The sequence below is a fragment of the Myotis daubentonii genome, chromosome 7 (genome assembly GCF_963259705.1).
Source record: "Myotis daubentonii chromosome 7, mMyoDau2.1, whole genome shotgun sequence".
Classification (NCBI taxonomy): domain Eukaryota; kingdom Metazoa; phylum Chordata; class Mammalia; order Chiroptera; family Vespertilionidae; genus Myotis; species Myotis daubentonii.
The window spans coordinates 54,117,534-54,140,839 of NC_081846.1; the positions used below are offsets into that span (position 1 = coordinate 54,117,534).

The following is a 23,306-nucleotide window of genomic DNA, read 5'->3' on the forward strand; positions in this document are numbered from 1 at the left end:
ATAACACTACCCTGTATAGATGTTCAGAAGTTTAAATTTGATGATCTATCTATAGCCCAGGAATAACTCAGTGAATATTAGATCTTTCTCCCTCTCCTTCCTCTTTACCTTCATAATGAATGAAATGAAATTTAGTATTCTTTAGCCAGTGAGCAGTGTCAGGTCCAGAAAAACAAAACAAAACAAAAACGTTAACTGAATTCAAAACTACTTCAGTTGATGTTCTTAATACCATTTGAGCTTCACCACTTCCTTATGGTTAAGTCCCATCTATCCTCCCAAAGAGCTCTTCTACTCTACGTATCTGTTATATCACCTCCTCCAAAGCCTGTAGCCTCAAAAGCTAGGAGTTATTTTTGGTTTATCTGCTTCCTTCACTTCCCTTATCAGGCACAGTGTCATAGATGACTGTACTAGAGTTGAAGGAGGCCTTCAAAATCAGCTTTCATCCATTGCCAAGTGATTCCCTCACCTCTGCTGAGTAACTTCTAACATGAAGGATGTCTCCCTCCTAACAAGATATCTCCATCTATTATTTGAACAGCTGACACTGTTAGAAAGCCTATCATGTATTCATCAAAATCTGGTTCTCTGAAATCCACTCTCATTGGTTAGAGTTCTTTCCTCTGTGATGATAAAGAGTAAGTTAAGTTGTAATTCTCTTACGGTATTACAGCCCTCCACATAGAGAAGGCAGCAAGCATCATGCAGCATTTACGTGATTTATCTTCTTGTTCCCTGGGATAAATATCCCCAGTTCCTGTCACTGTTCTTTATATAACATGGTTTCCAGACTTTCCATCATCCTGAGTGTTCATACTTTTCCAGAATTTTATCTCAGACCCTCTTAAAACACAGTATCCAGTGTTAAACAAAATACTATAGTTACAGTTTTATAGTGCAGAGTTTAAGAGAGATGAGATGTAACACTTAGCCCATAACTGGGTCTGCCTTTGTCACCCAGAGACTCATCTGTGCTTGCTATAACCTAAAAAGCCAAGTTCATTTGAAAAAGCTGTTAGAATAGATCTCTTAAGTTATGTTTGTGCAGTTATTTTTTGAGCCTAAATACAATTACTTATGTTTATTTCTTCATTAGAGGCCCAGTGCAAGAATTTGTGCACGAGTGGGGTCCCTAGGCTTGGCTGGTGATTGTGGTTGGCCCGGGGGAGGAACTGCAGGAGGTTGGCCAGCCGGGACCATAGGAGGTTGGCTGGCTGCAGGAGGTTGTCTGTGGGAGTGCACTGACCACCAGGGGGCAGCTCCTGCATTAAACATCTGCCCCCTGGTGGTCAGTGCATGTCATAGTGACTGGTTGACCAGTCCTTCCAGTCGTCTGGTTATTTGGTCATAAAGGTCGCGTAGGCTTTTGTATAGATAGATAGATAGATAGATAGATAGATAGATAGATAGATAGATAGATAGATATAGATATAGATATATAGATATATAGATATATAGATATATAGATATATAGATATCATTATGTTAATTGGTCATTTCAGGATTTGTGTTCTTATATGCATCTAATGCATCTTCTTTTTTGTAATAATTACTTGTCCTCTCAGTGCTAAGTTCTTGTTACAAATCTTTCATCCCACTGGATCTAGGAGATTCATATGAAATCAAATTTGTAGCCATGTTTATTTTTTTTTTTTCATGTTTAATTTTATTTATTTTATTTTTTTTTATTTTTTTATTGCTTAAAGTATTACAAAGGGTATTACATATGTGTCCATTTTATCCCCCTGCCCTAGACAGTCCCCTAGCCTCCCCTATTCCCCAGTGTCTTATGTCCATTGGTTATGCTTATATGCATGCATACAAGTCCTTTAGTTGATCTCTTACCCCCCTACCTCCTGCCCCCCCAACCCTCCCCGGCCTTCCCGCTGCAGTTTGACAATCTGTTTGAGGCAGCTCTGCCTCTGTATCTATTATTGTTCAAAAGTTTATAATGGTCTCTATTGTCCATGAATGAGTGAGATCATGTGGTATTTTTCCTTTTGTAGCCATGTTTAAATGTTAAATTATCATCATTAATTATTCATATCCAATTGCACTGTTCTGTAGATATTTAAGGATGTGACTCTAATTCCTATTTCCCTACTGTTTTTCCTTAAGAATTACTAGAAATTCCTCCATTAGTTCTTTCATCTATGTCATAATGTTTTCCTTTATTATCCAATTTCTTTGAATTTTAATGTAATGTAATTTTAATTATTTTTTATTGAGTCAGGAAATCTGTGGCCCAGTAAGTCAACCTAACCTGCATTCTGTATTTGGCCCAAGAACAAGGTATTATAACCCTTGATCTAGAAAGGAAAAATCCTGTTCCCTAATACCATTTACTTTCATCTTCCTTTCTCCATCCTTTCCAAAATTATCGCCTTCAAATGCAGGGAGAAATGAAAACACCACCTGTGTTTCCAGACTTTCTATTTCCTATCTAGGGCTTCCACATCATGAGAGATAAACCCCAGGTTCCTTCAGATGCCGTGATGCAGCCCATATGATTCAGCAGAAGTGGGTAGCAGTTGGGTTTGATTAGTCTTGGCAGGCACTCTGTCACATCTCAGGAACAGGCTCCAAAAGGACCACACATCTCCCAATTAGCCATGTCAGACTTGCATCTGGCTTTCTCTTGTCCTTCAACAGGAAGTCATTGCCAACCAGAGTTAGTATCAGGATTTCCAACGCCTGCTTTCTCCTGTGACAGCTTCTTTTTGTTCTGTAGATGAGAAGATGCCGATTCTTTGACTCACCCTTTATGGGCAGAATCTCAGTTCTCTATGTCATTTCATGGAATAAAGAATCTTAAATTTCTTGGTAGCATGAGGGTTTTTAAGGACAAATGAGTCCAGCTAGTGTGACTCCATGATTGAGCATCAATCTATGAAGCAGCAGGTTACAGTTCAATTCCCGGTCAGGGCATATGCTTGGGTTGCGGGTTCAGTCCCCAGTGTGGGGCATGCAGGAGGCAGCTGATCAATGATTCTCTCTCATCATTGATGTTTCTATCTCCCTCTCTCCATCTCCCTTTCTCTATGAAATCAATAAAAATATATTTAAAAAAATAAAGACAAATGAAATACAGATCATGTCTCCAAGGGATCTACAGTCTAGGAAATGAAAGAAATATATTAATAATATAATAATATGGTATTGTACTTTATATTATCTCCTTAAAACCACCTGGCTATTTTTTGAAGTAAGTATAATGATCCCCTTTTTCCCCATCAGAAAACTGAGACTCAGAGGCTTTAATTAGCCCCAGGGATCAACCAGCCAATTATCAGTGGATCTGAGACTTGAACCTTTTTCTTCTGAAGTCAGCTGGTCTCTTTCCACCATACTCACTGCTAGAATAAAAGGAAAGTTGTTGTTTTTTTTCTGAGTACCAGTAATATGTCAGCTGTTATTTCATTTAATTTTTCACAACGACCTCACCACTGGTTAATATTATCCCCACTTTATTAGTGCGGAAATTGAGATGATTAAGTAACTTGTCCAAGATCACATAATAAGCAAGTAGCTGCGGTAGTTGTTTTCAGAGCTGACTTTCTTTCCTATGGATTGCACTTTCTTTTCATTAAATTTAATCCCCAGTCTCTTCCTCAGGTACTTCCTTCTTAGATTATCACCTCTGTCTTGCATTAATGGAATGAAAAAAATACAATTGACCCTTGAAGAATATGAGGCTGAACTGCATGAGTCCACTTATACACAGATTTTTTTCAATAAATACTGTAAATCTATTTCTCTTTCTTATGATTTTCTTATTAACATTTTCTTTGGCTTACTTTATCGTAAGAATACAGCCACTCCTCAGACAGAGGTGCAGGTGCAGGGTTGACTCTGGAGGCTGTAGTCTTAAAGAGTGAGACCATCTTCCAGCTTCTGGCCTGCAAAGATGAGCTCTGTTGGCCAGGGCAGGGATGCCTTCTCTATCCTGGCGCTGGCCCTCACATTATCCATGGCATCACTGGGTTCCATGTTGATGGTCTTGCAGCTCAAGATCTTCAGAGGATTGCCTTTTGACCTGTTAGTGAAGGAGAATATACTGTAAATTACCAACCAGGTCAAGTCACCTCAAAGCCAGCACACTCTCACTAGACAATGCCAGTTGTCTCTGAAAGAGTTGCACCTTTTGTGCCAAATCTCTTTGTTGTTTTGTTCTTTCTCAGCCACCAAAGCTATTCCAGCAGTTCATTCTTCACTTCACATCCGCTCTCCTAGGCGACACTCTCCTAGGCGACGCCTTACCTTCTCACGTCCCCTCCCTGCTCCCGTTCTTCAGGCATGCTGCCTCTGCCTGATCCCCAAACAACTGTAATAAACCAACCCTAAATGTCACACAGCTCATAAAGGTTCTGTAAACTGTTACATAAATTTAAAATACTCTGCTTGGTGTTCACAGCCCTTTTTAGCCTGGTCCTTCTCCATCAATTCAAAATTTATTTCTTATCCAGCCTCAGTTTTCATTTATATCTTCACTGAACCATGGCTTACAAGATTAAAATTCTGTCTAAGCCCTTCTTTTGAGCGGTCGATTACTTCTTTCTCATTGCTGTCACTTTGAATGTGTTTCCATCGGAGAATTATTACATGGTGTTTTATTAATTTGTTTCATTTTCAGTCTTGGTCTGTGCACTCAGGTAGACTGAGTTCCTGAAAGTTGTGAACTCAGACACAATATCATTGTGTCCCAGACACAATGTCTACACCGAACAGGCACTCAATAATTGCTTATTAACAGATGAATGGAATGATGAATGGGTTGTTATGTCTAATTAACTGATAATGTAAACACCTTTGTTAATGCTTAACACATAGTAGGCCTTTGATCAATACTCCTTTTGCTTTGACAAATCTCTCTCTCTTTTACTTTTGGCATTTTTAAAGGTACCACTAGTTGAACAGCTCTTCCGTAAAGAGTTTCAAAAATTTTTGAAGAAATGGTATTGCATTACGAGAGTAAGTGGTGATACCCAAATGAAAATATCATTTCCAAAATTTGTCAAATCCTATGACATTATCATCAGTACAGCTCAAATCCTTGAAAACTCCCTTTTAAACTCAGAAAAAGGAGAAGATGATGGTGTCCAGTTGTCAGGTTGGTTGAAGTATTTATTTTTTAAAAAATTAATTAATAGTAATTAGTATTAACATTAATGGTAGTAATAAAGGCTGTGTAAATGTTGATTTAAAAAGATTAACTTTAGTTTATATTATCTTTTATTCATTAAGTTTTCATTAAAACCCTTTTACTTCTTTGTGGAAACAAAAAAATTGAAAAGTTTTTAATTAGATCACTGTTCTGCATAAGAATATCATTATTACATCAAATAACCACTATTCTTTCCATTTGCTTCTTAATTCTAGGTACTGACAAGTTCTTTTTATATGCTAGTGTATCCTGTTATATTTGCCTTCTGCTCCATAGAACAGATATATAATCTTTTCTTTTTTGTGAGGAATTAGAAGAGAAGGTGAGAGAGGAAGGGAAATATGTACAAAAAATCACAATAATTAATTGCAATGTTAAAACATGCCAAAAATTTCCCTCTTTGAATAGAGTAGTTTTAATTTGACATAATAAATGCAAGATTCATCCACTTAAGATTAAACATTATATTAAAGAACAAAAGCATAATCTTGAGAATTTTGGACAATAAACTTAGTAGGGTTTTTTTTTGTTTGTTTTTCTTTATTGTGCCTTGTTGGTATGGCCAAATGAACCATTCGAATTTTCTTTTAAGACTTTTCCCTCATCATCATTGATGAATGCCACCACACCAACAAAGAAGCAGTCTATAATAACATCATGAGGCGTTATTTGAAACAGAAGTTGAAAAACAATAAGCTCAGGAAAGAAAACAAACCAGTGATTCCTCTACCTCAGATCCTGGGACTAACAGCCTCCCCAGGTGTTGGCGGGGCCACCAAGCAAGCCAAAGCTGAAGAACACATCTTAAAAGTAAGTTACTGACTTTATGTATAAACAAGAGAACCAACGTTTAAAGAAATACCAGTACTTCTTGGGCTTTATTATTTTAATGTGTGTGTTTTTTAATTGACTTCAGAGAGAGGAAGGGCAAGGGAGAGAGCAAGAAACATCAATGAGGAGAGAGAATCATAGATCGACTGCCTCCTGCAAGCCCCATACTGGAGATCCAGCCCCCAACCTGGGCATGTACCCTGCCCAGGAATCGAACTGTGACCTCCTTGTTCATGTGTTGATGCTCAACTGCTGAGCCACACCAGCTGGGCTTTTGTGTGTGTGTGTGTGTGTTTTAAGTAAGTTCAGGTTCAAGTGCCATCAAGTGCATTAAAGGAGGTATTCCAGGATCATCAGTTAAATAAAATCTATTTGCTTTAGTTAAAGTAAGTATATTCAGTTTTCTACAAAACAGTAATATGCCTTAATAAACAATTGTGACAGAACAAATCACAAAGACTATGGAAAGCTGATGTGATTAATGAGATGTGGGGGCAAATTGAATACCTTCTTTTAAATATCTCCTCCTAGTGTAAAAGTTAATGATTTATTTGATATTGGTATATAAATAAAGCTATAAATGTTTCTTATTTTCATACTCAGTGAATTTCAAATTATGTCTTTGCTGCTAACTTTTTTGTTCTGTGTAATTCTCAGATTCTGGGTAATCCAAATTAAATGGGAAACTGGGGACATGCAGATCTGTAATTACAAACGTATTACTCATCAGCTGCCCCCAAATGGTAACAACAAATAAAGTACTCTTGTTGATCTCAAGTGTTAAATGAATTCAAAATAACCCAAGAAGTGTGTTGACATCAAGGTCAATTGCATTTGTATTTTTAAGTCCCTATTTTAATTTGAATACAGCAAAAATCATGTAGAGTAGACAGAGGTACAATTATTGGCTCCAAGAGATATTTTATTGCTGGGATTAAGGACAAATTCTAATCTAGATCCAGGCACATGGGCTTCAGCTGCTCCTAGCTTCATGCTGTAGAAGAGGGTGGTGATATGATCCACGGATGTCAAAATGACCTTTAAAATGCCTCATGCAATATGGTTTTCTCATTAACATTCTCTGCTAATCTCTGCAAGTTGCTACACTCCTTCCGTGTCAGTTTTTCCAGCTAGAAAATAGAATGTAAAGAATGAAAATAAACACGCTTTTCTGGTATTATCCACCAACTTGATTTAGAAGCTCCTTTTTACTTTATCAGGACAAATGTTGATTATTGGTTAATCAGATCCACAGTAAAGCAATACTAAAATACGATATACACACAAAAAACCCCCACTACATTGAATCAATTCTGAGAGAGAAAACTAATTATTTAAATATTGAAAAATGTTTCTTTTCCAGATATGTGCCAATCTTGATGCATTTACTATTAAAACAGTGAAAGAAAACATCCGTCAACTTAAAGAACAAATAAAAGAGCCATGCAAAAAGTTTGTCATTGCAGATGACACCAGACAAGTATGTGTTTAAAGTGTCATTTTAATTGATTGCTGATATCATATTCAATTGAAAGATGCAAAGATTGTATATTTGCCACCGGAATAATATTGTTTTAAATTTTTAGCAAAAAAGTTACAGTTTTGTATTTGTTTATTGAGGTTAGGCCATAAAGCACTGCTGTGAATTTTCTTTTCCATCCTTCTTTTAGTTTTCCAGTTCACAGAGAGTAGCTCAGTAACTGATGGACTAATATGAGCCATGGGGTGTCGGGGGTAAGTGAGGGTAGGGAAGGTGACATAGCTAAACTAGAGAGATTATACCATAGTTTGTTCTATCTTTTTCTTTTTCTTTTCTTTTTTTTTACTTTCTTGGTAAATTCTAGGATCTGTTTTCTGACATTCCACAGAGCCATTTTGTTGCTACCAGATTACTGTTGGCAATGATCATGGAAATCCTATCTAATTTGCATATTTACTTTCTTAGGAAAACACTGACATGGCAAAGAAGTGAAATACTTACTTTGATTGTGCTTTTTAGATGCTATGACCAGTGCATATGTCAATACTTTTGTAAAATTTACGAAGCATGATAAGTTTTACCTATATGTACTGGATAATAAGAAACAATCATTGAAAATATGCCTCGTAAGGATATTAGGATTACGTGATATGAAATATGCATAATAAATAATATTGTGTTCGAAATGTAGTAGGCACTAAACTAATTGGTGACCATTGTCCATTGGTCAGTTTCAGGATTTGTTTTTTTTTTTTTTGTGTGTGTGTGTGTGTGTGTGTGTGTGTGTTTTAATTCTGGAAGAGTACTTATCTATTCCAGCTGAACTAGCACATTTGATATACTTTATTTCCCTTCACTTTTTTTATTATGATTTTTTTTCTTTATTGTCTAAAGTTTTACATATATCTCCTTTTTCCTGAGTTGACCCCCCACCCCGCCCCCAGCCATTCCCACTCCGGGAAAGCCCCCACTGCCCCAGTGTCTGTGTCCATTTTCCCTTCACTTTTGTTACTCAGTTTTGCTTGATAAGTTTAAATGCACTTTTCTACTTACAACATTCTTAGGACATTTTTATTTTTATTTTTCAGGGAAATGGGCTGGGATTAAATTGCTGGATGTGATTTAGAATATATATATATATCTACACTAATAAAAGAGAAAAATGGTAATTGGCGTATGGCGCTACCCTTTTCATTGGCTAATCAGGGCTATATGCAAATTAACTGCCAACTAAGATTGGCAGTTAACTGCCAACAAGATGGTGGTTAATTTGCATATGTAGGCACAATGCAGGGAGGCGAAAGGGAAAGCAGGAAGAAGCCCCCTGCCACTGACAGTGATCGGAAACCCAGGGGGGAGCTAAGAGCTGGGGGGCAGGGCAAAGGCAGCCCTGGGGCTGCCTTTGCCCTGCCCCCCAGCCATGATCAGAGAATCAGGTGCCTTTTCCGCCCTGGCCAGTGATAGCAGGAAGTAGGGGTGGAGCCAGCGATGGGAGCTGGGCACGGTCGAAGCTGGCAGTCCCGGGAGCTAGGGGTCCCTTGCCTGGGCCTAAAGTGAAGCCCACGATCGCAGGGCCGCTGCAGCTGCGGGTCCCCGCTGCCCGGGCCGGATGCCTAGGCCAGAGGCCTTAGGCCTGGGCAGGGGCGGAGCCTGCAACCGCGCGGAGCTGGGAGTCCCCTGCTCAGGCCTGACACCTCTGCTGGAGGCCTCAGGCCTGGTCAAGGGGCCGATCCGGTGATTGGTGATTGGCGATCGGAGGGTGATGAGGGTCAACTCCTCTGGCCGAGGCATCAGGCCTGGGTGGGGGGCGGAGCCGGGGATTGGGATATGATGGTCCCCTTGCCCAGGCCTGAAGCCTGGGTCAGAGGCATCAGGCTTGGGCGGGGGGTGGAGCAAGCGATCAGAGGGTGATGGGAGTCCCCTGCCCAGGCATGATTCCTGGGCCAGAGGCCTCAGGCCTGGGCTGGGGGCAGAACCAGTGATGGGGGGAAATGAGGGTCCCCTGCCCAGGCCTGACACCTCTGGTGGAGGCGTCAGGCCTGGGCAAGGGGCCGATCCTGCGATTGGAGGGTGATGGGGGTCAACCCCTGAGGGCTCCCAGTATGTGAGAGGGGGCAGGCTGGGCTGAGGGACACTCCCCCCCCCCCCCCACACACACACCCAGTGCATGAATTTCGTGCACCGGGCCCCTAGTATATATATATTTAAAAATCTGCCACCTAACTTTTAACTTTTAGTATACTTTTTATTGAAATATAACACACATAAGAAAGTACAAATTTTAAGTGTCTAATATAGACCCTGAATTTTCATAAACAGAACACACTTGTGTAACCCAAATCCAGATCAAGACAGAATATTGCCAGCACCCCAGAAACTCATCATTCCCCCCCCGCCCAGTCCCTATACCCTGACTTTTAGCGCCAAGGATGGATTTTGACTGATTTTGAACTTTATATGAATGAAGTCATACAGTAAGCAATTTTCTGTGTCTAGCTTTTTCTAAAATTCTCTTCACTTTTAATTCTGGTATAATGCTGAAACCAGTTCTTCCAAGAGAAATGTCTCTTAAATTGGATTGTAGGTTTTCTAACTAATTGTGGCATTACTATAATGTTTTTCAAAATTAGTATTAGCATCCAGTATTATCACTCATTAATTTTTCTTTAGTAAAATTTTAAAAATATTGATTTCAGAGAGGAAGGGAGAGGGAGAGATAAAGACATCAATGATGAGAGAGAATCATTGATTGGCTGCCTCCTGCATGCCCAACAATGGGGATTGAGCCCACAACTCAGGCATATGCTCTTGACTGGAACTGAACCAAAGACCCTTCAGTCTGCAGGCCAGTGCTCTATCCACTGAGCAAAACCAGCTAGGGTTTTTCATAAAATTTTTAAATTGAAAATTCCAGAAGTAGTACAGGGTGTTGGTGTGGATGTGTCTTGAGATAAAGACTCTTAAAAGAAAAACCAATAAAAAATAAATTTACAAAGAGGTGATCAGAGGTTAACTTACTACTTTGCCTAGACAAAGAATCTGAATCAAATTTATTATAACACTAGAGGCCCGGTGCACGAATTTGTGCACGTGTGGGGTCCATAGGTCTGGCTGGCAATCGGGGCCTGCTGGCCTCGGGGAGAGATAAGGGAGGGACTGTGGGCCCAATGGGGCCTGCTGCCGGGGAAGAACGAAGAACGAGAGGTTGGCTGCCAGCCCTGAGGAGGGAACCTGCCATTGACCGCCCCCCCCCCGCCTTGGTCAGGAGAGGAGGCGATGGTCACCAGGCCGGGTGCAGAAGGAATGGATGCGGACGCCGACTCAGGCACCCCACCACCGTGCGGTTCCCTGCCTCCCCCCTTCTCCCTCCCATGTCATCACGCCACCACTGCCTTGGGAAGGTGGTGGGTAGATTGGGGTCTGCCATCTAGGGGGACGGACACAGCACAGGAGGTTGGCTGCCGGCCCCAAGAAGGGAGCTGGCCCTCAGCTCCCCTGGGGAAGGAGCCACCCACCCTCGGTTCCCCATCCCAGCCCTGGGCCAAAGGCCCCAGCGGGGTCAGGAGAGGAAGCAATGGTCACCGGGCCAGCCGCAGAATGAATGGATGTTGATGCTGCTGGCCAACCACTAGAGCCGTGGTTCTCAACCTTCCTAATGCCACGACCCTTTAATACAGTTCCTCATGTTGTGGTGACCCCCAACCATAAATTATTTTCGGTGTTACTTCATAACTGTAATTTTGCTACTGTTATGAATCGTCATGTAAATGTCTGATATGCAGGATGTATTTTCATTGTTACAAATGGAACATAATTAAAGCATAGTGATGAATCACAAAAACAATATGTAATTATATATGTGTTTTCTGATAGTCTTAGGCAACCCCTGTGAAAGGGTCACTCGACCCCCAAAGGGGTCGCGACCCACAGGTTGAGAACTCCTGCACTAGAGATTTGCTGTGGGAGTGCACTGACCACCAGGGGGCAGCTTTTTCATTGAGTGTCTGTCCCCTGGTGCTTTTATATATATAGATGGGAATTATTTTCACAAAGATAATGTTATTCCTTTAACAATATAAACATCTAAGAATAAGTGTATAACTTACTTTTAGGATCCATTTAAAGGCAGACTTCTGGAAATAATGACAAAGATTCAAACTTTTTGCCAAATGAACCCAATGCCAGATTTTGGAACTCAACCCTATGAACAGTGGACCATTCAAATGGAAAAAAAAGGTAATTGGGGTTTTGATCTAACATTTAGTTTATCCCATGTTTATGCCAAGATTTCAGATGACTATATCACATATTCCCAAGAAAACTGAAAGCAGATGGAATTTCTGTGTTTTAAGTAGGACGAGGTTAAATATCCTAATTCCTTATCTAAGGAAGGCGGCATCAATTCATCCAGTTTCTTTTTATCACCAGTCTTCCACTTATTGTATATTTAAAATATTAAGATAAAAATTAACAACTCTGTCTCCAGTTGCAAGCTCAACTAATATGTTTTGTTTTTTTTATGCCATTCCTCTGACTCAGCTTGGATCAGGTATGTGTTCTTGCTGATGCAAAACTCAAACAGCAAGTGTCGGAGTTGGAAAACTTGCCCCCTTTTTAAGCTCTCGGCACATTTTGAGTCTTGCTTTCTCATTTCAGAAACAAGGTGAAATCTATTTTAGAGTCGTATAATAAACATATTTAAGTCCACAGCACAGTATTAAGGGGGGTGATTGATCATTATTTCACTCTACATACTGTATTCTTTCATAGCTGCAAGAGAAGGAAATCGCAAAGACCGTCTCTGTACAGAACACTTGAGGAAGTACAATGAGGCCCTGCAAATTAATGACACAATCCGAATGATTGATGCCTATAATCACCTTGAAACTTTCTATAAAGATGAGAGAGAAAAGAAGTTTGCAATCCGAGAAGATAGTGATGAGAGTGGTGACAATAGCGATGATGGTGATGAAGGTGGGAATGATGGCAAGAAACCTTTGAAACTGGATGACACCGATAAATTCCTCATGGATTTATTTTTTGGTAAGAATCAATGTGACATTTATTGCATGGTCTCATGCATTTTACCTCTTTGGTGTGAACTGTTGCTTTTTAAGAGCTCTCCGAAAGGCCCTCTGAACATATTTCATTTTGAAAGGAGAACTCCTACTCATATTGGGGCTATTTCTAGTTGATAGGACCAGAGTAGCCATGAAGTGTATGATCACAATCACTAATTTGATCATGTGAATTTTGGACAAGATCACTGCAATACATTTATTAATTTTAAACATATTTTTATTGATTTCAGAGAGGAAGAGAGGGAGAGAGAGATACAAACGTCAGTGATGAAAGCGAATCATTGATGGACTGCCTCCTGCATGCCCCCTACTGAGGATTGAGCCAGAAACCTGGGCATGTGCCCTGATTGGGAATTGAACTGTGACCTCCTGGTTCATAGGTCAATGCTCAACCACTGAGCCATGCTGGCTGGGCACATTTATTAAGTAGCCTGATTATTAGATATAGATAAAAGATTAGCTGTAATTGAACTCAGTGCATCGTTACATAAAATCTTCCCCTGTAACCATATATTTTACCAATTTAAACTAATTATTTTTAAAGATAACAAGAAAATGTTGAAGAAACTGGCTGAAAACCCAGAATATGAAAATGAAAAGCTGACCAAATTAAGAAATACCATAATGGAACAGTATACAAGGACTGCGGGGTCAGCAAGAGGAATAATTTTCACAAAAACACGCCAGAGTGCATATGCCCTTTCCCAGTGGATTACTGAAAATGAAAAATTTGCAGAAGTAGGAGTCAAAGCCCACCATCTGATTGGAGCTGGACACAGCAGCGAATTTAAGCCCATGACACAGGTATGAACACCTTTTGGACTGCTAATCTTATACTGTCATTACTCTTCACAAACTACTTGTTCTCTTTCTTTTCATCAATTCCCTCACCACCCCACAAATAACTTTATGGAATGAAGTATTTTTTCTTGAAGTAAAATGTGAGTTTCATAGCAATCTAATCTGTGGTATTTGATAGGCTAAGCATTGCCCTAGGAGTCATTTTTATCCACATACTTGAAGGAACTTTCTAAAGTGAGTTTCCTTTGCAAAAATGATTGACACTGAAACTTAGAAACAAGATAGAAAAAATGGTTGCAATATAATTATCAAGTGGAAAAATCCAGTCTCCTCAAACATATGTGCATTATAATTAGAACTATGTAAAATATGTTTGCGTAGCATGAGATCTGTAAGGGAACTTGGAAAATTTTAAGACATTTGATGTGTTAGAGATTTGGGATTATGAGAGCTTTTCCTTTTTAATTTTTTTTGTTTTGTTTTGTTGTCATTTCATTATGCTACCTCTCATGTGCACAGTAAAAAACACTTGGGAGAGGAAAAAGGCACTTGTAGACGTTACACGCATGTGGCTTGTTAGAGTAAAATGTTCTCCTAAAGTCATATTATTCCCGAATCTTGCTGGACAACAGGGCACTTCAACTCTGATATGGTCATCACCATTTGGTCCAATGGAGCAAATTAAATTTGTTTCAGAGTTTGCTGAAAAGGAAGTTCTTGAAATTGTCCACTATAACTCTTAACATACTCCCTAGATCAGCGGTTCTCGACCTGTGGGTCGCGACCCCTTTGGGGGTCAAATGACCCTTTTGCAGGGGTCGCCTAAGACCATCGGAAAACACATATATAATTACATATTGTTTTTGTGATTAATCACTATACTTTAATTATGTTTGATTTGTAACAATGAAATTGGGGGTCACCACAACATGAGGAACTGTATTAAAGGGTCGCGGCTTTAGGAAGGTTGAGAACCACTGCTCTAGATGGACTCATGTTAAAATTGCCTCTCAAATTAATTCCAGAGAAAGCATTTGTTTTTATGGGTAAGGAGCTTGCTTCTTTGTGATGAGAGCTAGTTTAGTTAATATGTTTCTCTTTTTGCCCTAGATTCTAGGAGTCTTACAGGAAAAAGTGAAGTTTAGTCTCACAGCCTCTGTGTTAATTCTTACAAGTAATACGTCTATAGTTGGTTACTTTGGGTCCTATTTTTAGGTTTGTTTCTATTATATTAGTTTGAGTGCGATGACTTTGTATATGGCCTCAGTTCCTCTTTGAAAAAAAGGTGAAGTACAAATGGAAAGTATATTTTCAAGCTACTTTTCTCTACTTACTCATTTAGGACTTGGGGGCTGCATGCGAATATAGCACACACCCCTTTCCTCACTCCCCACAGCCTCAACTTGTAAACTGAGCTGAACTTCCTGGGAGAGGAGTTGCCTAACTCTTGATTTTTTTTTTTTTTTGATTTTTTTTTGCGGGGTGGGGGGGGGCGGTTTGTCTAACACTGTGTCTGAAATTCTTTTTATTAAAGTTACATCTTCTGTTAAAATCCAAGGACATGTAAGTTTTTATCAGTAGACATATGAGCAAGAGGGAGAAATTATCAAAGACTGGGTAGGGAGCTCTCTGCAGGATTCTGCAGCAGCTAAGAGTCAGATCAAGGCACATGCTGCCTCTCAGAAGAAAGGAAGGGATGGGAGAACACTGTCAGTCTGACATGTTTATTTTTGCTTAAAGTATGGGGGCAAGAGATAGTGTGAATGTGCACCATCGGCAAACTGGACCAGCAGCTTTGATGGGAGTGATTATGAAAATAAAACTATGCTAGCCATATGGGGCTAGTTTATGCTCCCCCATTCCTCTGATGCAAGGGCCAGAAAGCATAATTAATTTCTGTATTTATATTAACTTTCAGAATTCAGATTTTTGAGCTTAAATATAATTGTTTTAATTGTGTTTTGATAACTTATTCTTTCGTGTTTATTTGTGCCATCCCTTTGAACAGAGAATAGATTTACTTCTTTGAAAACTAGTACGGCACAGGGCCCATCACTGTCCTCCAGTTTTCCAGCTCCCTCCTTCGCAGGCACCCAGTGTTTTCAGTTCCTCACCTGTCCTTCCAGGAATATTCCACACGTTTCTGGCTTGAATGCCTCTTAGTGTGACCAAATGTGCGTAGTGTGTATTTCTTGATGACTCAAGACACAACCATTTTTAGAAGTGTCACTGCATGCTATGCTTTGAATATTAAAGATTCTGAAGTTAATGTAGTGAAAAGAAAAGCCCACTTAAGTTCCTCATCTCTTCCTTTCTTCCTCCCAAGTTGCCCATCAGTTGATTTCCTTGGCATAAATGATCTCCCCACCTCCAGACTGGAAGATGGAAATATTTTTGTTATTGTGTGATAATCCCAGATTGGAAATCAAATGTTGTCTCACCATCATGTCTTTGTTCAATGACAAAAACAGATGGCATCAAATCGTGTCTGATCTAATCCTTTGATTTACACTGACCAGTTGCAATTTATTATTTCTTCTCCTAATTAGATGATTTTAATGTGGTTAGCATCACAAAATTTAATTTATTAAAATGTCTCTACAGAATGAACAAAAAGAAGTCATTAGTAAATTTCGCACAGGAAAAATAAATCTACTTATCGCTACCACAGTGGCAGAAGAAGGCCTGGATATTGAAGAATGCAATATCGTTATTCGTTATGGTCTTGTCACTAATGAAATAGCCATGGTCCAGGTACATTCAAATACCTCTAATCTATTAATTTTTTAATTTTTTTTTCTATTAATTTTTAAATTTTGTGTTCTTATTTTATTTTAGTCGTTCTATTTAGTAAAATAGCACACATAGCTTTTAAAAATATAGCTGTTTTCCTATGAAAAGAGAAATCATCTCACATTGTATACAAATATCGAATCATTATGTTGCACACCTACAAGTAACACATGTCAATTATACCTCAATGAAACACAAAGAGAGAAATCTTGAAGGGCTGTGCACTACTGCCTTTTGTATTGTTTAATTCATATTACAGCCAGATACCTGTTGTCTTTTTAAACAGAAACTCTTCTTTGGTTGCTATTTCTGTGTCCTAAGACTTTTTAGGAACACGGCATTGGCCCCATCTGTAAGAATCAAAGTAGGCCTTCTTATTCCCAGGATGTCTGTGAGCTCCCAGCTGGACCAGGAGTCTAACGCACAGCATCCCACGAATGTCCAACAAAGTAACCCGTGAAACCTTAGGGAGCCCTGCTGTTTCTGCATTTTCTTTTTTTATTCTTTCAACTTCTGTATGTTTAAATTTTTTTTATAATAAAATGGTGATGGGTGGGAGGCAGATATATATATATATATATATATATATATATATATATATATATATATATATGCAAAGAAAGAGAAAAAAGTGAAATGTCCCAGTTTTCATTCGATTTTACTTTATCTTTTGCCCACATTATGTTAACAATACAATTGTTACCTTTTGTTGAGTAAGCATAGGAGTTGTTGCTTAATATTCTTCCCATAAAAGTAACAAAAGGGTTATTTCATGCTTTAAATTGCATCTTGAATGGAAGACAAGTCCTGGAGGACTAAGATCACTAGGCAGGCACCAAATCAGGAAGTAATTCTATTGCAGGAGTTGATTTGTTAGTTGTTACTCAGAATGCATTTTTCATGAGTATAGTATTAGAGTTGATAGTTAGGTTCCTGGGCCAGGCCACACAGTTTTCTGTTACTCACAATGTATCTGAATATCACTTTATAAAGAGGGCTATGGAGGTTTATCACCATGTTGAGTGTGTTTTCATGGGGAAATGTGTTCAAAATCCAATGTAAGGTGCTGGGAGAGAGCTGCACACTCCAGGGCCCTGGTGTCAAGGTCAGAGAGGCCCCTTCTCCTCATCCATCCACCCATCCTCACTGGTGGGAGGGTGTGGGCTCCCCTAGTCCAAATCACTACTGATGGTTCCTAGGGTTTGAGAGAGGGACCCCAGGGTACTGAAAGGCTGGACAGGATGGCATTGTGTTATCGAGGCTTTGCGGGTTGTGTGGGAACCTAACCATCATCATTCAAGAAGATTGTTTCTGCCACCAAGTGCATTTTGAGTTTCAAATAATGGACTTATACAGAATGGATAATAGCTAACGTTACTGACAATTAAGAGAGCATTTGAAGGCTGGGACATGAGCAGTGAACATCATTCCAGGACAAAAATGGGAGAGATCTCAGCAAGGCAGAGCCTTACTTTTACGTGACTTCCCTCTGTCCTCAGGCCCGTGGTCGAGCCAGAGCCGATGAGAGCACCTACGTCCTGGTTGCCCACAGCGGCTCCGGAGTTGTTGAACGTGAGACAGTTAATGACTTCCGAGAGCAAATGATGTATAAAGCTATAGACCGTGTTCAAAATATGAAGCCAGAGGAGTATGCTCACAAGGTACTGTTTGGGGGCCTCTCCGAATTTAGTTTTCACTTCAAAACGGCTGCATGTGGTTGACCATCGATATCTTTGTGGCCGAGTCTCCAGACAGAAAATGTGCTGAACCTTGAGTTCCAGTTTGATGAGCTACGCTTAGTCCAGATTCCCATCCAAAGAATCAGGATCCCTACTGGCCAGGGATTGTCAGGGAGCCATTCCAGCAGAACCAGCCGTAAACTTCGGTAATATAAATTTAAGCTGTGCTCAATCTGGAAGGACTAGTGTAACTCATCCATTCAACCCAACCTAGTAATTCTGGTTTGGTTCAATCTGGTTGCACAGGCATATTTTTTTTTCTTCATTCCAGAAATATTTATGAAATGCCTCCTGTGTTCCAGGGAACGTTCTAGAAATAGAAAACAGATAGACAAACAACAAAGATAGGCCCCTGCAGCATGAAGCTTATATTCTAATGTGTATATAGTGAGATTTGAGGATTTGAAGAGGAGAAATAATAAACAGAAATGAAGCAAGAACTATATCATGTAGAAACAAGTGCTGGAAAATTAGAAAGGGATGATGTGGAAAAAGTCACTAGATAGGCACTTTAGACGGAATAGTTGGGATAGGCCTCTTAGAGGGAGTGAGAGTAGGCTACATCTCAATAAAAAGAAAATACATATTATGTCATCTAGCAGCATCTCCGTTTACTAACATAGAGTTATTTGGGTGGTGAGAAGAATGCCGTGAAAGAAGAAAGTATTTCTGCAATATTTCAGGAAATCCCCCATACCACTGAATTAAAGACTGTAAGTACTATAATAGCAAACAATCCATTTAGAAGAAAATTCACACCCTTGCATATGGGTGTGAATGTTAGTTTCTTAACATTGGAATTGGCTCTACCCTAAATAGAGTTTCACGAAAGGGTTGCTTTCAAATTGGTGTGCATTGCTATAACCAACTCCAAGGTTTCCTGGCCAGGTTTCTACACAAACTTGTATTTTAAAACCCTTTTAAAATATAAGGCAAACCAAACATGTTGTAGTGTCAAATCAAGCATTTGTGGCCAAATAATGTCACTGGAAAGTTACTGTCTTACATTTAATGTCCTAAATGAGTGAGATCAAGTGGCTGTTTTCAAAAATTGATGTTTCGAGGCTAGTTGTATTGGATAAACTCTAGAACAATCTCTGGAGTTTGAGTCAATTTTGTCCAGACAATATCTAGAATAAGACATAGATCCTTTAGGGACTCCAGAATGGACTATCTTTTTAGGTCTCTTTTGTTATGGGGTGGAGCCACAACATTAGTAACAAATCAACAGAATTTCTGGAGGATGGGGCCCAGAAATCAGGATTTTAAAAAGATTCCCAGGTGATTCTAATGTGCAGCCAAGGTTGAGAACCACTGAATTAGAGAATCCTCTGCATTTACTCAGTGCTGGGTAACTGCAAATTAATGGTAAGAGCTGACGCATAGGTGAGTTTCCATGTCTTATACAAACTTTATACATAACTGAAAGCTTCTAAAATTGGAGATCTTAAACTTTGCCCTAGCATTGACCCAACAACTTTTATTACAGTATTACATTTTATTTGGAATTTTTCTTTCTTAAATCTTTATTGTTGAAAGTATTACATAATTCCCCTTTTTCCCCCATTGACTTCTCCTAGCCCGCCCCTGCCCCCCCCTCCACCCCAGGCCTTCACCACCCTACTGTCTGTGTCCATGGATTATGCGTACATGCATACAGGTTCATTGGTTGATCTCTTCCCACCCACCCTCCCCTGCCTTCCCTCTGAGGTTCAACAGACAGTCTGATTGTAGCTGTGCCTATCAATTATCATAATTTCTTTCCCCCCCCTCTAATTATTTTATTATATGCTTTACTATTTTAGGGCTAATCTTTTAGTTTATGGTGTCCTGGTTACATATCCATATATTGATCTTAGTTTTACTTTTATTTTCCCATTGAACTTATAGGTGTGTCTTAATTGCCCACATGTATGTGATCCTACGACAAATCATCATTCAATCAGCTCACTAAACCATAGACAACTCTCAAAAACAACTGGAATCAGAGAACTTTAATTTATTATGTTGGTTTTTTTAAAAATATATTTTTATTGATTTCAGAGAGGAAGGGAGAGGGAGAGAGAAAAACATCAATGATGATAATCATTGATTCATTGCCTCCTGCACATCCCCTACTGGGGATTTGAGCCCACAACCTGGGCATGTGTCCTGACCAGATTCCAACTGTGACATCCTGGTTCATGAGTCAGTGCTCAACCACTGAGCCACACCAGCCAGGCTAATTTATTATATTGTTATAATTTTCATAGGAAATTAATCTTTGTACTTCTCTGATTAAACTATTCAACACCCTGTAGGTTTGCTTGTAAGTTGTTCTTCTCTGTGCAAATATGGCTACCCTAAGTCAAGGCCCAAAACAGAGAGGCAAGAACGAAAGAGATGGACCATTCAACTTCGTTCATCAGCACTGATACTTTACTTTCACTGAAAACATAAAAGTTTTCACTAGGTCTTAAGGAAAACAATTGTTTCCTCCACAATTTAATACAAATTGGCCATTTAGAAGAGATTCAGTTTGGAGGTATATTATTTAAGAACCACGTTTTTTTCCTGTGAAGTTGTGTAAGTGTGAGAACTAATCAGTCCCTACTTCAGGTTTTCTGCCTTTGATAAACTAGATGGTTTATGTGATGAAATAAGTTTGGCCTCTAGTCACAGAGCCTGGAATGCATGGCATAAGGGCTTATTCTCTCGAATCAAGAATGTGGACAATCTAAAGTCATATGACAGCTTCATGATATTAGGAGGACCTCAGGCCTCTTCTCTGTCTTCTCCACCCTTTAGTACTTGGCTCCCATTCTCAGGGTCTAAGATAGCTTTTAGAATTTTAGCTGCCACATGCTCATTCTAGGCAGGAAGGAGGAAAAAGATAGAAAAGGCAAAAGTACACATACATAGGAGAAACACCACTTAATATTTTCTTATGTCTCCTTGACCTCTAGCTTGGAAATATAGTCATTTAGCTAGCATATTTCCACCCAGAATAAAATTATGGTTCTGTTCCTAGGAAAAATGGCTACTAGATTGTAAACTGGTAGTTTCTGTTACGAACATGAAAAGGAGAGATGTCGCTAAGGAGATTTGCTAAGATAATGAAGCATCTAGAAATTAAATGAGAAACAACGAAAGAAACGGGGGGGTTGTCATAGATAAGACAAGACTATGGGTGATGTAATAACAATGTTTAGTTCTTAAAGAGATTCATATGGAAGAAAATTTATATTTATTTTATGAGATAATTAATACGAGGTGGGTAGATGGGGAATTTTTGGGTTTATTTTATTTTATTTTTTTGCTAAATATTGCTAAGGACTTTCTCACAATAGAAATTTTTAAAAAATAGAAGGGTTTGATTTTTGAGGGTCCCACATTTTCATGATTACATGAAGGTCCATATACTAAGTTGTACATGGGCCATTGCCTCATTATTTCAACTTCTAGGACATAAACCAAGAGTATAGTTTCACAACTATCTAAGGTCTCTGAATTCAAGAATCTTACTTCAGTGAGACAGCGAATAAATAAACCACAGAATACTTTTTTCTCGATGCAGATTTTGGAATTGCAGATGCAAAGTATAATGGAAAAGAAAATGAAATTCAAGAGAAGTAACGCAAAGCTTTGCAAGGAAAACCCATCGTTAATAAGTTTCCTCTGCAAAAACTGCAGTGTGGTCGCCTGCACTGGAGACTATATCCACGTGATTGAGAAAATGCACCATGTCAATATGACACCAGAATTCAAGTAAGTTCAAGGAGAGTCCACTTAAGCTTCTTTATAGGATGTGAAGCAGGTTGTATTGTAAACGTTCTTCGAAAATAGTACAAATTGAATTTATTATTTTCCAGAACTTTCTTAACTTCCTCAAACTGTATCTCTATTTCAAATGTCTACTTTTCAAATATACTGCACTGGGGAGAAACGGAGAAGTGTAATATGTACTTCAAGCCATTTTGATCCAAGGCATATCAGTGTGTGTATGTTCACATTTGTTCTCAAAGTTTTGAACAACTTAAGTCAAGTTAAAATAATTAACAGATAGAAAGAAGCCACAAAAGGCAGCATGCCTCTGGAGAGGTGGATGTGGAAGGGGCATCTGCCTGAGGATGAGTGTCAAGTTCAACAACATGCACCTATGGGCTGCATAGTGGTCATTTGCGAATTCTCAGGGATGTTTCTTACTCCTTGATAATTTTAGGGAACTCTACATTGTGAGAGAGAACAAAGCACTGCAAAAGAAGTTTGCAGACTATCAAACAAATGGCGAGATCATCTGCAAAACATGTGGCCAGGTGAGTATATAGCTGTGGGTTCATTCCTACTCTGGCCAAAAGGAATTCTTAATTTAATGTAAATTTAATTTTTGTTTTGTTCTCTCTTTTGTTTTCCAGGCTTGGGGAACGATGATGGTGCACAAAGGCTTAGATTTGCCTTGTCTCAAAATAAAGAATTTTGTAGTGTCTTTCAAAAGTAATGCAACAAAGAAACAATACAAAAAATGGGTAGAATTACCTATCACATTTCCTGATCTGGACTATTCAGAATATTGTTTGTTTAGTGATGAAGATTGACATTTGGTTGAAGATTCTTTTAAAACATTGTGAACTTAACACTTAATATGATTTTGATTGTTTTTTCTTATACTAAAGAACTGATGTAAGAATTTAATAAAATAATTGTTGTAGCCAAAACCGGTTTGGCTCAGTGGATAGAGCGTCGGCCTGAGGACTGAAAGGTCCTAGGTTCGATTCCGGTCAAGGGCATGTACCTGGGTTGCGGGCACATCCCCAGTAGGAGATGTGCAGGAAGCGGCTGATCGATGTTTCTCTCTCATCGATGTTTCTAACTCTCTATCTCTCTCTCTTCCTCTCTGTAAAAAATCAATAAAATATAATTTAAAAAAATAATTGTTGTACTTTGAGATGAGCTGTATGGAGTAAAACAATATATCATACTTTTCATTATTTATCTTGTTTATGGACAGGGGTAAAGAAATTCTATCAATAATATTCATTAGTGTGGAGCAGTAGGGTGGCGAGTACTGTTGAAAAAATGCAGAGTATAAATGAGGGTCTAAGGTACCAATTTCAATTCTGTCACTAATTTTCAAAATAAAATAAGCAAATCAGTCAACTTTCTGAACCAGTCTTCTTATTGGTGAAATGGTTGTAACATTGTCTGCCGTTGCTTTTATTAGTTTTCTATTGTTGCATCAAAAATTACCACAAGCTTAGTGGCTCAAAACAATGCCCATTTATTATTGCTGGTGTTGTGTAGCTCAGAGGTCTGAGCAGGGTCTTCTGCTCAGGGTCTGAGAAGGTGTCAGCCAGACGATGTTCTCATCTGAACACAGTCAGGGAGAATCGCTTCCAAGCTCTTTCAAGTTGTTGGCTGTTGCGTGCTTGCAGCTG

The 23,306-nt window shown here is 39.1% G+C and overlaps 1 protein-coding gene across 3 annotated transcripts in view; it reads left to right on the plus strand.

Moving 5' to 3' along the window:
* Nucleotides 1-23,028, plus strand: part of IFIH1 (interferon induced with helicase C domain 1) — a 58,687-nt gene extending 35,659 nt beyond the window's left edge. The window contains exons 6-17 of one of the 3 annotated variants that reach the window (XR_009453830.1): nt 4,903-5,113; nt 5,760-5,977; nt 7,362-7,478; nt 11,591-11,714; nt 12,249-12,521; nt 13,104-13,363; nt 15,965-16,114; nt 17,653-17,814; nt 21,449-21,639; nt 22,094-22,187; nt 22,287-22,564; nt 22,796-23,028. Coding sequence is in view for 2 of the 3 variants with exons in the window: in XM_059704258.1 (XP_059560241.1) it covers nt 4,903-5,113; nt 5,760-5,977; nt 7,362-7,478; nt 11,591-11,714; nt 12,249-12,521; nt 13,104-13,363; nt 15,965-16,114; nt 17,653-17,814; nt 21,449-21,639; nt 22,094-22,187; nt 22,287-22,466 (1,980 nt within the window). In the remaining variant the exon portion in view is untranslated. Of the gene's footprint in view, nt 1-4,902; nt 5,114-5,759; nt 5,978-7,361; nt 7,479-11,590; nt 11,715-12,248; nt 12,522-13,103; nt 13,364-15,964; nt 16,115-17,652; nt 17,815-21,448; nt 21,640-22,093; nt 22,188-22,286; nt 22,598-22,795 lie in introns of those variants that run through there. The other 2 variants (XM_059704258.1, XM_059704259.1) reach the window with 2 other exon arrangements.
* The last annotated feature ends 278 nt before the right edge of the window (nt 23,029-23,306 follow it).